The sequence below is a fragment of the Amborella trichopoda genome, chromosome 3 (assembly GCF_054954075.1).
Source record: "Amborella trichopoda isolate Santa Cruz 75 chromosome 3, AtrichopodaSantaCruz75HAP2 v2.0, whole genome shotgun sequence".
NCBI classification, from domain to species: Eukaryota; Viridiplantae; Streptophyta; class Magnoliopsida; order Amborellales; family Amborellaceae; genus Amborella; species Amborella trichopoda.
Genome location: NC_142338.1, coordinates 37,997,899 through 38,014,160, shown reverse-complemented (window position 1 = coordinate 38,014,160; position 16,262 = coordinate 37,997,899). Strand labels below are relative to the sequence as shown.

The 16,262-nt window shown below is 38.5% G+C and overlaps 1 protein-coding gene across 10 annotated transcripts in view; it reads left to right on the top strand.

Annotated features, from left to right (window-relative positions):
* LOC18422511 (inositol-pentakisphosphate 2-kinase) overlaps positions 1 to 15,786 on the top strand; it is a 32,131-nt gene extending 16,345 nt beyond the window's left edge. For 8 of the 10 annotated variants that reach the window (XM_011625221.3, XM_020667828.2, XM_020667821.2 and 5 more), the window contains 4 exons: positions 11,622 to 11,662; positions 11,780 to 11,890; positions 13,662 to 14,267; positions 15,287 to 15,786. In XM_011625221.3, the coding sequence (XP_011623523.1) occupies positions 11,622 to 11,662; positions 11,780 to 11,890; positions 13,662 to 14,267; positions 15,287 to 15,406 (878 nt within the window). In that variant the 3' untranslated portion in view covers positions 15,407 to 15,786. The remainder of the gene's footprint in view (positions 1 to 11,621; positions 11,663 to 11,779; positions 11,891 to 13,661; positions 14,268 to 15,286) is intronic. The other 2 variants (XM_088862524.1, XM_088862525.1) reach the window with 1 other exon arrangement.
* Positions 15,787 to 16,262: the final 476 nt, after the last annotated feature.

Here is a 16,262-nt window from a genome sequence, read left to right as displayed (position 1 = left end):
AGAAAGAACAGTGAAACTATAGACTAACACGAGAAAGATTATGAGACAGACCTTCATAAAGAAGGGCTCCATGGGCACTTGACTTGGCTACACTGGTGTAGTGCTCTCCGTATTGAAAAGTTAATTGTGACTGTATTTGGGATCCCTCATTTAGGTGAGGACCCAAATGATATGATTGAAATAAACCATTATCGTGCTAGACTCGACTACAAATGTACCAGCAAGGTTCACATTGACATGCATAAAACAGATAATATGCTTTGCATTATTCAACACAATATAACCCAACAAAAGCACCAAACTGAATATTTTAATAGGATTAGCTTAACAATATATGACTTAAAGAAACATCAAATTAAATTGTTCACATTGTTGATCCATGGTGCTTGTGGGATGATGGTGATTTGCCTGTCTTCACCTCTACGTACTGAATGCTCCCTTAAACAAATGCTTGATATTCTTACATGATCTTTCTATCACTCACACACATGGCATTCTTACTGGATCTTTCTATCATACACACACTCGTGGCATCTTTACAAGATCTTTCTATCACACACACACACAAGGCACATGCTTGTGTGATTGTTGTTCTCCCACCAAGGTGAGGGCCACGACATTGACATGCCCACCAAGAAGGTTCCTCCTTGTAACACACCTATGTGAGGGCCTAAAGACATGGTCAATGTGCTTGTAGCTTGCATTTTGCGACATAGGTTACGCAACAAGTTACACTTAGTAGATAATTGGTCCAAAACTGGCATTAGAAAGTATAGATCCCAGGCCGATTGTGCAACAACGACCTGGCTTCATTGATCTCAATTAAGGGAATGAAGGGAAGGGATCTTCAGCCCTAACTCTTGCCACTCAAGGTACTCGCAGTACATATGGATGGTCTTCCAACTTAAGGTACACAAGGATAAGAACTCTCTCTCTCTACACGAAGGAGGAAGAAAATTTCATTATGAAATTATCAACAAAAACTAGCTGATTGTGACAACCATGATTCATATATAAAAACCATTTTGCTGGAACTAGAAAATGACCAAAATAACCCTAGTAAAGTGTGAAAATAACTAAATTACCCCTCTGCCCTATTTCCCATACTTGCGTGCAACCTTCTTGCACCCAAGTTCCTATGCATGAAGCCAAATTCTTATGCATTGAAACTACACAATTGTGACTTTTGGACTCATGAAAACTTTCACACAATAAATTACTTGTCTCTAAACCAAATTCCCTGGACTTAACAAATCCCAAAGTGACCAACTAACAAAGAGAAAATGACAAACTCATCCCAAGACTGAAAACAAAGAGGCAATGACAAATACATCCTGGTGACAAAAAAAAAAGATCTTCTGAAAATGACAATACCATCCTGGTGACCAAAAAGAACTTGAAAATGACAAACACTTCCCGGGAGCCAAAAACTCCTAGATGCGATTTGCATCATCCTCCCCCTGTTAGAGAAGACTCGACTCCGTGGGGTCACTGTCACCGTTATACTCGAATAGGTCTTGCACGTTGAAGATCGGGGAGATATTCCATCCTCTTTGTACTTCATAGGCGTTGTCATTAAGTTTCCTTTTGATTTTACAAAGGCTAATCTTCTTTGCTTTGTACTTGCCATAGGTACCGATGGGAAATCGCTCTGGCTTGAGATACACCATAACAAGGTCTCCAACTTTGAACAACTGTAACCGTCGGTGTCGATTCGCGACATCTTGATACTTAGTATAACTTTTCTCCAGTTTCTTTCAAACCTTTTCATGTAACTCCTTCATGTAGTCAGCCATGTTTAAAGATCCTAGATCAACATGCTCACGTATAGGCAAGATGTTAGATCATGAAAATGCAAAGGTGATATGCCATTGACCACTTTAAATGGGGCTCTCCCATTTGACCGATTTGGAGAATTATTGTATGCAAACTCGGCTTGTGGTAATACCAAGTCGCATACTTTCAAATTCTCTCCCTCCAAGCTTTTTAACATATTACCATCACTCTTATTAACAACCTCAGTTTGGCCATCAGTTTGTGGGTGATATTCATCACTAACTGCAATTTAGTTCCCATTCTACCCTACAAAGTTCTCCAAAAGTGGCTCAGGAACCTATTATCTTGGTCCGATGTGATGGTCTTAGGAAGATCATGCAAGCGCACAATCTCTTTGAAGAAGAGATTGGCTACCATAGTTGCATTAGTGGTTCGAGTACAAGGTATGAAATCTGCCATTTTTTTTAAAATCTATCCACCACCACCATAATTGAATCATGGCCTCTTGCTGTCCTTGGCAAAACACTATGAAATTCATTGATAAATCAACCCATGGCCTATTGGAACCGGCAATGGAGTGTATAATCCTGTATTATGAGAATGCCCCTTTGCCTCTTGATATTTCATGCACCGGGCGACAAATTTATACACATCTCGCCTCATAGAAAACCAAAAGTACCTCTCCTCCATTAAAGTAAAGGTCTTATCTCTTCCAAAATGTCCACCAAGACCACCAGAATGCAAATCAGCAATAGGATACTCCCTCAAAGATGTATTAGGAATGCATAGACGAACACCATAGAACAAATAGCCATCAGACAAAAAAGGAGAAAAAAAAAAAAAGGAAATCCCCCCCGCCCCAAAAAAAAAAAATTAGGAAAAAAAAATAGAAAAAGAAAAGGGGGCTTATCGTTCATTTTCTATTTTATCTCTGCCGATTGCTGGGCTTTCTACTTTCCTAGTAATTGGGACACGGTCATAACTTCATCACCTTCTGCCCCAGTAGCAGTGGACTCCACAGTTGGTTATAAGTATTATCTCAGGTACACATCTCTCTAATCTTTATCCCCTAACCCCTTATTCTTCAACTCCTTTTTCTCCCATTAGACCCCATCTTCTTCTTCCCTACCTTATTCCTTTAGGCCCATAACCGTATTCCATTTAGTTAAAGACTTACTGTAATTCCTCTTCCACCTTATATCACTCTCCTTTCTCTGGCTCCTTCATGCCTTTTTCAATACCCAATGCTTCACACTACAAGTTCTCTGTTTTCCCTAATTCTTCACTTCCATCTGCTCTTCATTTAATCTCTATTAAGTCATCCTCTTTCTATCTTTCACCCTCTTGCTCTCCTCTTCAATCCTTTTGTCTTACAGTGGGTATTGAAAATTTTGGAAGGGTCACATTCTACTTCTCTCATTCTTCTCTTCCTTTTTCTCTATTCATCTACGCTCATCTTGAAGAAATGGGTATTGACTCTTCTCTTCTTTATTCTCTATTCATCTACTCTCATCTCGAAGAAATGGGTATTGACTCTTCTCTTCTTTATTCTCTATTCATCTACTCTCATCTCGAATAAATGGGTACTACCTTTCTTGGGAGGGGCATTCAGTTTAGCATGAATCGTTACTCTTGGATTCAGCCACCATCTTCTACTACATTACTGAGACATCAGGCTCATCACAACAACACAATGGCTCGAAAGATCTCTTCCGTTCTTCTCTTGCTGATGCCCAATATCTACTTCTTCTCGGAGCGGCTCCTCGATCATCAGAAATCAGAGATTGCATCTTCCACACTACTTAGTAGAGGCATGAAGCTCCCTTCTGTTCTTCTACACAGTTGCTGCGGTCCAAATCTTACTTCTGATAGTTTGAAGAGGCATTTCTTTCAACGTCCTGAAGCTTCCTACTGTTCTTCTTTTTGGTTGATGAGGTCCAATCCTACTTCAGTCAGCTCGTAGAGGCCTTCCTTTCATTGTAGTCAGCAACTACTATTCGAGGCTCTAGTTTTCAACCTTAAGCCACTTTGGTCCCAGTATTGACATTACATCATTTATTTTCTTGTTGGACTCTGCCCATATTTCTTTTTTGCTTTAGGCTTTTACTCTAAATTTTTTTCTTTCTGGGGGTGCAGCCCCTTTTTTCTTCTTTAGTTTTTCTCTTTTCTTCTCTTTTCCCCTTCTCTACTTATATCTCTTGTTATCTGAGCACCCAATCTGTGGGATTGCCTTCTTTAGGATTAGAAATATTGTAATTTTCCTATTTTAATGAAATTAACCTTTCCTTCAAAAAAAATAGCTGTCGGACAAAAGATATTGGTGATAAGAGTTACCATTGCTTGTTTGTCACCTCTTTATTATGTCCTTGAAGTATGGGTCATCTTGATAGGTTTCTCGCACTGCCTCTAAACCCACCAATTCAATTGCCAATGTCCTCACTCACCAATTAAGAGCATCAACCACTTTGTTTTACTCACCCGATTGTGCCTTATATTGAAGGTGTACTCTTGCAAATAAGCCACCACTTAACCTATCTTGCACTCAACTTCTTTTGGCTATTAATGTGCTTGAGTGCATCATGGTCAGTGTAGAAAACAAACTCCAGGTGAATCAAATAATGTCTCCAATGGCAACGAGCTTGAGTGACAACATAGAACTCAATGTCATAAGTTGAATATCTCCAATTCGCGTCATCCAGTTTCTCACTGAAAATGCAATGGATCTCTTCTCTTGACTTTAACAGCTCCAATTCCCACATGAGAGGCATCACACTCTACCTAGAATGCCTTATTGACGTCAGGCAAAGCAAGGACTGGTGCATGGGTCATCATCTCCTTAGTCTCCTTAAAAGCCCTTGCAGCTGTGGGAGTCCACTGATAGCCTTCAACCTTTGAACGCTCGGTAATTGGCGCCATGATGGTGCTAAAATTTTGAATGAATTGCCTATAGAATGTGGCAAGTCCACAGAAATGTCGCACTTTAGTCACAGTTTCAGGTATAGGCCATCAAGTATTGCCTCAATCTTTTCAGGATCCACCTTAACACCATCGGAAGAAGCCACAAAACCCAAGAACGCCAAGCTGTTTGTCATGAAATTGCACTTCTTAACGTTAACATACAATTTCTCAGCCCTTAAAACAGTAAGCACTTGGCGCAAATGACTAAAGTCTGCCTTTGGATTAGTACTATATTTCAAGATATCATCAAAATACATCATTACAAACATGCCAAGGAAATCTCACAAGACGTGAATCATCAAGTGCATGAAAGTGCTAGGTGTATTGGACAAATCCAAATGGCATGACAAGCCACTCACACAAGCCATGCTTTGTCTTAAAGGCTGTTTTCCACTCATCCCCTTCTCAAACTCTAATTTGGTGATACCCACTCCTCAAATCTATTTTTCGAAAGCACCGAGTATCAGCTAACATGTCTAACATGTTGTCAAGTCTTGGAATTAGAAACTGGTACGTAATAGTAATCTTGTTTATGGCTTGGCTCTCAATACACATGCACCATAACCCATCTTTCTTGGGTGTGAGTAGTGCTGGGACAACAGATGGGCTCATACTTGGTCGAATCAATCCCTTAGACAGCAATTCATTAATTTGGTATTGTAACTATTCATGCTCTTTAGGACTCATTTGATATGCCGGTAAATACAATGATCCTGGAATAAAGTCAATACACTGATGTATACTATACTCCTTATTAATGGTAATCCAGCTGTTTTTTTTTTTATGCTGTTAACAACTCTAGTTGGTAATTCTTCTGGCATAAAGTTAACGAATTCATCCATTAGAGGCTTAAGGGTTTCGAGCAGCATAGAACATTGGTCTAGCTCTTTTTTAACTATCATAAAAACTTTGCCCACTTCTTCACTAGCTTCAACAAATTGTCGATACGAGAGCAAAGCCACACCGTCTTCCTTGATGGATTTAGGTGAAACTTCTTCTCGCAAAGGCAATAAAACAACCTTTCGCCCATCTTTCCAGAAAGTATAAGTGTTAAGCTCATCATTATGGAATGTATGGCGATCATATTACCATGGGTGACCAAGCAATATATGTCATGCATCCATTGGTGCAACATCACACCACACGTCATCTATATAATAATTTCCAATAGAAAATTTAACAAGAGAATAGGAATTAACGGGTACCTTAACTCTTTTGAAATAAGTAATCTTGTAGGGTTGTTGGTACTTTACCTCCTTTAGTCGGAACTTGTCTAAGGCCTCCTTTGACTCTATGTTCTTGCAATTGCCGTTATTGATGATTAGGTTGCATACTCCCAACACAAGTACACTGGGTGTGAAATATATTTGATCTCCGCCAACTATCATCTTGTGGGGCTTTAGGAAGAGAGAGAACCCCTCGTACCAGCAACATCTCTCCTTGGTCCGCAGGTACCTCCTCACCTTGTTCATCTCGACCAAACTCCTCATCATACACTGGTTCTCCAAAATCAGCAATTGCCACCTCTTCCTTTTCACCACTTTCCTCAGCTTCTGCTAGATTTAGCATGCCATTGGGCAGCAACCGATGGGACTCTACTGCCTTGTGACCCACTTCATTACATCGGAAACACTATACACCAGATTGTTCATTTGTCCGAGCTCGCAGCTGAGTGTTGTATGGTGGTACAGCTCCCAATCGATCGCTCGAGGTCCTTTCCTTGCTGTGGCTAGCAACTCCCCTAGTTGGAGGCCTCACCCTGTTGGGTTGTGGCATACCTACTCCTGGCCTCCAAGTAATAACCCTTCTTTGCCTCTCCTCGCCTCGCCATGCAGCCTGATATGCTATTTCTACTCTGGGTAGGTGCTGCAATGAGAGTTCATCTTGGATTTGAAACTGCAAACCCGAGATATACCTTGCCACCGGTTGGTCCTCCATCCCATCCAACCCCATCAGCAAGGACAGGCGATGGAAGTCTTCTGTATTACGAACTGACTTCAATTCTTGATGCACTTGATGAAATTATTTATACACGGTTTGTGCAAAGTTTGGAGGAAGAAATTGCTCACGCAGCTTTGCGCTTATTTTTGCTCAAGTCCAAATTTTATCTTTTCCCCTTCGCAATCTTGCTTCCTAAACTTGATCCTACCACACGGATGGTAGTCCCCGAAGCTTAATTGCAACTAATTTTACTTTCTTTGATTTCTACAGATCCTTCCATTGAAAGAATCTTTCTACCATGCTCGACTAATCTAAAAACTCTTCCGGTGATAAACAACCAGAAAATTCAAGTAAGTTAACTTTAATACCTTAGTTGTCCTTATTGCGTCGTGCTCGCCTACTCCTCCCAGTTTGGACACTTGAGTCACCATCCGATTCATGACTTCATTGATACCTTTGTGAAGCCATCCTTTCGCTTGAATAAGTCCCTGATTCTAAGCTAAGTGAAGTTGTCTCCATCATCGACTCACTGTGCTCTCCAAACAAGCCCTCATGGATGGAATCTATGGCTGGGGATCTTTTTGCATTCCACTGATTTCTATATTGCAAAAGTACAACCACTTACTCCTTTAGATTGTGCATAGTCTATGCCAACATATCAAGCTCACGACCTACATTTCTTTGACCACGACCCTAGCACCACCAGGCCTCACAATTGATGAAGTTCACCAACCGTGGCTCAGATACCAAATGGTGCAAGAACCTCACCGGAAAGTATAGATCCGAGGCCGATTGTGCAACAATGAACTGGCTTCCTTAATCTCAATCAAGGGAATGAAGAGGAAGGGATCTTCAGCCCTAACTCTTGCCACTCAAGGTACTTGCAGTACACAAGGATGACCTTTTCATCTCAAGTTACTCGAGGTACACAAGGATGGGAACTCGCTCTCTACACCAAGGAGGAGGAAGAATATCTCATTATGAAATTATCAGCAAAAACTAGCTAACTGTTACAACAGCGTTCCATTTCAAAAAACCAGTTTGCTGGAACTAGAAAATGACCAAATTACCCTTAGTAAAGTGTGAAAATAACTAGACTACCCCTGTGCCCTATTTCCCATACTTGCATGCAACATTCTTGCACCCAAGTTCCCATGCATGATGCCAAATTCCTATGAATTGAAACTACACAATTTTGACTTTTGGATTCGTGAAATCTTTCACACAATAAATTACTTGTCTCTACACCAAATTCTCTAATTAATCCCAAAATGACCAACTAACAAAAAGAAAATGACAAACTTATACTGGGGCTGGAAACAAAGAGACAATAAAAAATTCATCCCAATGACAAAAAAAAAAGAATTCTGAAAATGACATTCTCATCCCAGTGACTAAAAAGAACTTGAAAATGACAAATATGTCCCAGGAGCCAAAAATTCTTGGATGTGATTTGCATCAATAATTGTCAATTGATCTAACATGAACTTTATAAAATTATTTGTAGATCTTTCTGAAGGCTCGGATTCCATGTAAATGGAAATGATTTCACCAAATTTGAAAAAAAAAATGGCTTATATGAAACTCACATATGAGACAATGGAGAAAACGACCCTAAACTCAAAATGATGGTAATTCCCTTGCCTATCGGTACATATTAGGATGCTATGCACATGTAGTAAAGTAGAACATTTGGCAGTCTATTCCAGCTTTGTAGTTTTTTTTTAAGTGGGCATTTTGATTTTCTTGTCATGATGTATTCTTTACAATTTTGTTGTAATGTGTTTCTTCTAATAGCTGACATTGTTTTTGTTGCACCTTACACTTTTGTCTTTTCCTCAGAAATAGTAACTGATCAAATATGGAGAGAAAATCCTACTAATTGGTAGCTGTAGAGACCAGTTCCTTGTTGCATACACTAAAATTTTCAATACAAGGGACTGTTATACCGCTTTACATACACTGTTCAATCCAAATTACATGAATATAGGATGGAGACATTGACTTTACAAGCTGACTTGCAACTCAAAATTAGAACCAAAAGCACCTCAACATAGCCCCCTACACATTTCCTTCATTTGAAGTAGTGAGGGATGCAAAAATATAGTACAATTGACACTTCCAAAAATTCAGCACTATGCTTCATTGAAAATTACATCAAACAGCTTGCAACTGCAACTCATATTACTTCAAAGAAACCATCCACTTTTACAGACACTTGACAAATGTGTGCAGCTAAGACATCAACCATGGGGAAGCCAAAGATACAAAGAAAATGCCCATATCACGTCCTCGTGACTTAACAGCACCCCACACTGGATGTCCACAACCGATAAGAGTTATGATCGGATCCTTATAATTCTCCAATATGGGAAGCATTCAAAGAGAAAACCATTCTAAAATATTTCACACTCAAAAAGGGGGCTGATTTCATGAATGAAAAGGAGTTTTCAAAAGGAGGAGTGATGTGGAAAATCTTGGGTCAAAAAAGAGCTTAATTCAAGGCTATGGGTGTGCATGCTCATGGACATGGCAATGGCTTATAGAAAATAAACTTTAGGCCTTGGGAGAGATGAATTACCATGCTGTATGAGGAGATCTCGGTCAAGTACAGCAGCATAGAGAGTGAATTTCTCCTTTGATGATGCCTTGACATGGTGGAAACATGGATGCATGGGTGAAGAGATAGGCAAAGGAGTTGAGCATATGGGCGCTAGGTTTTTAGTCTCTCAGGGGTATGCGACTCTCATTTCTTTGCCATTATGTGCTTCTTTCTCTATTTGGGGTGTGCCACTCTAGGCCTCTCTTTCTCTCTCTAAATGGGCAACCCATCTTTGCAATTGGGTTTAGTGAGAAAATTGCGTTGAGGCCACCTGCATTTATAAGCTTGATGAAGGAGTGTGTAGAAGATTCTTTGGAGGATTAATTTTGATCATTGATCTAGGAGATCTATGGGGTGAGAGATGACTTGGTCTTACCCATTCATCTCCAAACTAGCTATCATATATCTTGGGATGAGATTGAATACCATTATTCTCGAATTAAAATTTCAATTCAAGATTCCCTCCCATTTCAATTTCAATTTTCATTCAACTTTCATATTCAAAACCAAATTTCAAAATTTCCACATCCATTTTGCTCATGGTGAGTTTTATTGATCAGGAGAGATCAAGTGTAGTGAAGGGCATGCCTCTTAGTTTTCAATTTTCTTCTCGCATTTCATAGAAAACTAGAGAGACAAATTGAGGCTCCTATCTCTAGATTAACCTGGCACATAGGTTAAGTGTAGTAAGTTTTATTGATCAAGAGAGATTAAGTGTAGTGAAGGGCGTGCCTCTTAGTTTTCAATTTTGTTCTCTCATTTCATAGAAAACTAGAGAGACAAATTGAGGCTCCTATCTCTAGATCAACCTTGCACATAGGGTGCACATTGGATGAATGAGAGTATAACAAATGTCATGCAAGTGGATTTTTAAACGTCCCCTTAGCCCTAAAGTTTTGATCATAAATATCAAACCTGTGCCCATTCTAAACGATGAGTGGACATAGGGCTGAATGAAAGTGTGACAAGTGGGCTGTTTAACCCACTTGCTCTAGGTTTTCAGTCATAATATCAAACCCTATGTCCCTTCTAGAAGACCCACCCATGTGCTAATCCAATTTCCCCATGTATTTCAATCACCTAAAACATCACAAATCAAACTTATCTCAAATAAGTGGGCTCATATGGCCCAACCAAATAACCTCATATCTACACGCACCACGATGTGGATGCTGCCACCCTAACATTACCCACATGTGGGGTTTAGTTGAAGCCCATGTGTGGCCTCTTCAGAGTTCATGTGGGGCCCATTGGCCATTGGGCCCCACATATGTCCTAGGTCACACATGTGGCCTTAATAATCATCTTTTCAAACAATATTTCTAGCCTTTTCCAGGATACAAAAAAGTGTATAAAATTCCCAAAAAATACCAAAAATCATTTGTTGAGTTAGTTTCATCATTTTGAATTTGTTTGGTAATAATCTTTGGAAGGAAATTAGGTATCTTTATGAATTGAAAATTGAGTATGTCGAGAGCTCCGCTTGGCTTATTTGGAATCTTAAATATTTTTTTGAATTGGCCCAATGGGACCCATGACCCACAGTCCTAAGCAAGGGCATACTTGGTCCATCAAAGAAAGTTAATCAATAGGTGGATGGATACAAGGATTGAAGTGGATTGCAGGTGCACCCCCATGGACAAGTACTCCAGCATTACAGATGCGAGGGTTCTATCTCAAGCACATGTGCATGACCCCTTTCTAGTAGATCACCTAGAAAGGGTGGCTTCCCCTATATGTCTGTTATATGTACATGCTATATGTTGGCTAACACAGTAGTAGATGGGAGCATGTACGGTATTCCTCAATAATCCACAAAGTTCCATAGTATATACAATAATCCACAATGATCCACCAATGCCCTGGTTATGGAGTCAAACACTGACGTCAACTAAGGGATTACCTCAACCCTAACAGAAAAGGCCGGGCTTCTAGCCCCATGCCCCATGGTACGGAGTTTTCTGACTAAATACACCATTTTTGGGTCCCAATCTACAAAACCTGTGAGTCATATACTCCCACTGTAATAAAAATCACATAAAGAGCCATGATGTCAAGGCCTTGAAAGGCCAGATAAATCCACCACTAATAGAAACTTTTTGCTCATTTCTGGAAGCGTTTATGTCATGATCTATTAAGAAAAAGCCAATATTATATAAAGATTATGCGAAGGTTCTTAGTTACACCTTTTTTTTAATTGTCCGCACTGTGTAAATAAAATATTATCATCAATATCATGTTTTGAAATATTTTCATTAAGCATATCTATGGTTTAATTTTCTGAAAATTGATTTGAGATCATAGCAAGGAAAAATGAACCATGTAGCTGGTTTTTTCTATTCAGGTGATATAAAACAGGCTCCATGCATTGCTGTAGAAATAAAGGTACTAACACTCATTTTCACACATCCATGTTTTCTTATTTGACCTAATTATTGCTTTTATGTGCTAACATATTTTTCTTTATGGTAATTTCCTTGGGATTGTTGTATGGGAAAGCAGCCAAAATGCGGTTTTCTACCTTGTTCAAGATTTATTGGGAAAGAAAATTTTATGAAGAACAATACTACTAGGTTCAAGATGCACCAAGCCTTGAAAGTTCTTCAGGGAGAGGTAGTGGAATTATTTTTCTCTTTCCCTCCTTTGGTTTGCCTATACTCTCCTTCTAGGGGCTTGCTAAATGTTCCTGGTTTTTAAACTTAATTGTTTGCCCAATCTATTTGGCATTATCACAGGCATGCTCTTTATATGCCTAGGACTTTGTGATCAAGATATCTGCCAGGATTTGTTTTATGGTTATGAGAATAATAAAAGAGCCATGTTTAAAAACCCTATATTCCTTTCCAATTTGTTACTCATTTAACAAGAAGACTCGGATTTTTTTCTTTTGTACGTGAATGGGACATAAATATACATGTGTAAAGAGGTAGGTAGATAGATAATACTCACATGGTGCTATTTATTAGTGATTTATCTTATATCTTTAAAATGATCATCTCCCCTATGTTGACCAACGGCTATCATTTGAAAGGGTTAACTCAATGCACAATAACTACATTTCTTGAAACCTTTATGACAGAAAATATTCTAGACATTTTTATAACAGATTACCAAGCATTAGTAGTCTATAGCTAATTGCCAAGCATCCACCAGAAAAAGTCTTTTTGATGCTAGAAAACCTTCCAATTGATTATCTCGACCTCAATATGTATGGATACAGGGAAAAAAAAAAAAGGAATTTAAAGTCCTGAAAATAATGCATCTTGTTGTTTTTATATATTATCTGGACTGTTCATTTTCAAGATATTTAAGCGTTTATAGATATTCTCAATCTGAACCATTTTTGGAACTTTAAATTTTATAATTAAGGGTTAAACTAGATTTTGATGCCATTGTAAGGTTTTCTGGCATCCAAACCGCACCTTTCGGTATATTTTGGTGGTGCATTCGTATTTTGATTGTTTAAGTTTGGCACCTAGTACAAACCTCACCCTAGAGTATTTCTTTTTCCTACTCAACATTTTTGGATACTTGATAGCCTTACTCCACATTGTATGGGCTTTTTTGCTTAGGGGTAGTTTAGGTAATTAATCTAGGGTAAAGTAGATATGTTTAGTAGAAATAAAAAAACATGTATTAACTATGGTGGAGAATGAAATCATCCATATGGAGTGTGACATCACCAACATGGAACATTAATTGCTTTCTTACAACTAATGGAATGTGACTAGTTTCTGATAGAAATATCGGTTGTACCACTTTTAATGATAAAAAATATCCTTGATCGAAAAGTTTTTGTATGATAAAACAAGGGTAATAAGTGTCCAATGAATGTTGAGTTGGTTATGTAAATACTCCATGAGAGGAAGAGACTCCACAATGCCTATGGGCAATAATCAACAGTGTTTTCACCCATAAGCTAGGTGACGTCTGATTTTTTCGGACGGCGAGGATTAAAGACTACCACGGACCTAGCATGTCTGTGGCAGTCAAACCGTCACAGACATAGCAAGTCCATAGTGGTCAAAAAACACGTGGAACCGCCACGGACCCGTGTCGTCCATTGCGGCTCCGTTCAATAAACTGCCAGGGCAAAACACTGTAGCAATTCACCTATAGGCGTTTTTAAGACTTTTCCATATATATATATATATGTGTGTGTGTGTGTGTGTGTATACACACATATATATAAGATTATATAATGATCACAGTATCTTTAACCAAAAATGTCTAACAGAAAACTTACTATCATCAACATGTTGATTCTTAAAGAGAGAGAGAGAGAGAGAGAGAGGTCTATTCAGTTAATGGTCGAGGTCTTTCTATAGTTTTCATCTATTATCATTGATGTCTAAATGTCTTTTCCACGCGTTGATTCTCTCAGATATCAAATACGAGCAAGTACGATCCCTGCGATTTGTTTTCAGGGTCCCGAGGAAGAATAAGACAGGCTATAGAGGCATTATTTTTGACACCTCAAAACAATTTTCGCATCTTCCTAAATGGCACTTTGGTTTTTGGTGGCCTTGGAGGGTATTTTGGAGGTTCTGAATCTGATGCACAAGAAGCTTTAGGAAGGTTAGATAATGCTCTCATGGGTCTGATCCATGCAGGCCCAGGCCAGCGCATAAATTGTTGTCATGAACTTTTGGCTGAAATCCTTTTCAAATCAGGAGCTCTGGTTCGACTTCTAGAAGTTCAGAAGCTTGATAAGCTTGATATAGAAGGGGTGATCCATGCTTACTTTAATGTTATTTCTCAGCCTTGTCGTGTGTGCAAGGATTTGGGAGAAGAATTATCACAAATCTATCAAGTATTGCATTCTCTTTCATTAAAAGAAAGCATGGATATTATGAAAAATTATTTGGTTGCTGCGACTGCAAAGGATTGTAGCCTGATGGTGTGCTTCTGGCCTGTTGGTGTTGGAGAATTAGAAACACACGATAGATATGCTTTGTTGCATTCTACAAGTCAGAAGTTCTATTACAAGGTACATCCTCTGCTTTCTTTCTCTAAGAAAAAGTTTAAAAGATACTATCAGTTTGAAATGTGTTGTTAAGAAACCATGGATTGAGAATATATTCTCTCTCTCTCTCTCTCTCTCTCAACCAGCATAACAGTTAGTTAAGTGACCACACTTTAGTAGCTTCCTGATATACCAGGAGTGTTCTTTTCCTGCCAGGCAAAGTCCAACTCTAGTAGACCTATCCTGTGCTTGTTATGTCCGTATATAACTTTTTCAAGTGGCAGATTGATGTATTTCTGCCTGAAATTGATGAATCAGGGGAAGATTTATACCCTTTTTATGTCAAGTCTCTAGGCATTAACTACATCAATCCAAAATAATGGTCAGCGCCTTGTGCAAAATGCACCAAATGGTAATCATCATGAAAACCAGAGCCATGGTTACATTATATTCCAATAATTACTATTTTAGATCTTTGTACCTTAGGAATCAGGGAACAGTAGTTGGACCTTCACTATCTTTTGTGTGTGTGTGTGTGTGTGTGTGTGTGTGATCGAGAGAGAGAGAGAGAGAGAGAGAGAGAGAGAGAATTTCAATGTGTGTGTTTTATGGCAAATAAGACAAGGGCATTCAATTTCTGTAATGTAATTTTATAGTGCAAGTTTAACTTTAAAAAGAAATTTTTTATTTGCCAGTTTTGTTTTCCTCTTCTCTTTTCCTGCAGATGAATGATCGAGACACCCCAGGATTACTTAACTAATTTTTAGAATATTATATAATGATGGTTATTTAAGTAGCAAGCTTAAAATTACCATTTAATTGGTGCAAAACTGTTGTGGGCCTTAAAAATACAACTCAAAGACTATAAAACTGTTTTGGACCTTTCTAGTTTGCACATGGATTAATGAAATTGAAATATATCCTTATTTGCCTAGTTTATTTTCACCTTGTTCATTATGGGATATGGTGTGCATGCCTGAGAGAGAGAGAGGGTCAACGTTTATCTTGTGTGACAATCTTCTTTTGATCTGTGTGATATGCAGTCATCTTTCATTGATTTGGATATGAAACCTTTGGAGAAGATGTATTACTACTATGAGTTAGACCAGAAAATAGTCAGCTACTACACTTCCCAGATTGTGAAAGAAGCCTGTTGCAATTAGTCTTGGAAATCTCTGGCATCAAGATTTTGAGAGGTTCGGTATTCCCCTAGCATTGCCAATATTTATCTCAGTAACTTATCAGAAAGGACATATCTTGTGCAGTTTCAACTCTGGTTTTTTTAGATTAGATTCCTTATCAGCGGCTTTGATTGATGTTTGTTTTGCCCAGTTACATAGCAGGATTCATGAAAATAAACACTAGTTTCCAAAGTAAGATTCATGACAACTCTAGTGTGTTAGATTCATGAAAATGAATATCAGTTGTATAAGATTGATGAAAATGAACACTAGGATGTATTGAGATATCCTAGCAGGTGCATGTTGGGATGCGAGTTTTTAACATGAGAATTGCAAGTTCCAATACGGACACATTGTTGAAATTCCAACTGCTTGTTAGGATCCTTACTTTCAACAAAGATATGTGAGCTATGCTATTCCATTCGGAAATAGGAAAATTGATAGAGAACAGTAAAAGCAGCAACTTTTAAGTCAAGCATAAGCAACAAATAGAAACCTAGGATTTCTTCTCCAAACCTAACTAGGGCTCCCAAGAGCCTAAGCTTTCTCTCTCTTTTTCAGTCTGCAAAGTCACGTGAATGGCTGCCCATAGCCCCATACACCTTTTAAATATTATCATTTAATGTTCAAAGACATTAAGTGTCCATTCAAAGAACAAAATGACCCAAAGTGACTTTTAAATGACTGAAGGTAAATAAAATGCAAAGTTCGCAACTGATCTAGAAAATAAAAGCAATTAAAATTAACAGAAAAATAAGCTTAAAATAACGAGAAAATCAATCTAAGCAATCTTGTTGCCTTTGTTCTTCTTGGTAGCAGTCCTAGGGTTCACATCCTC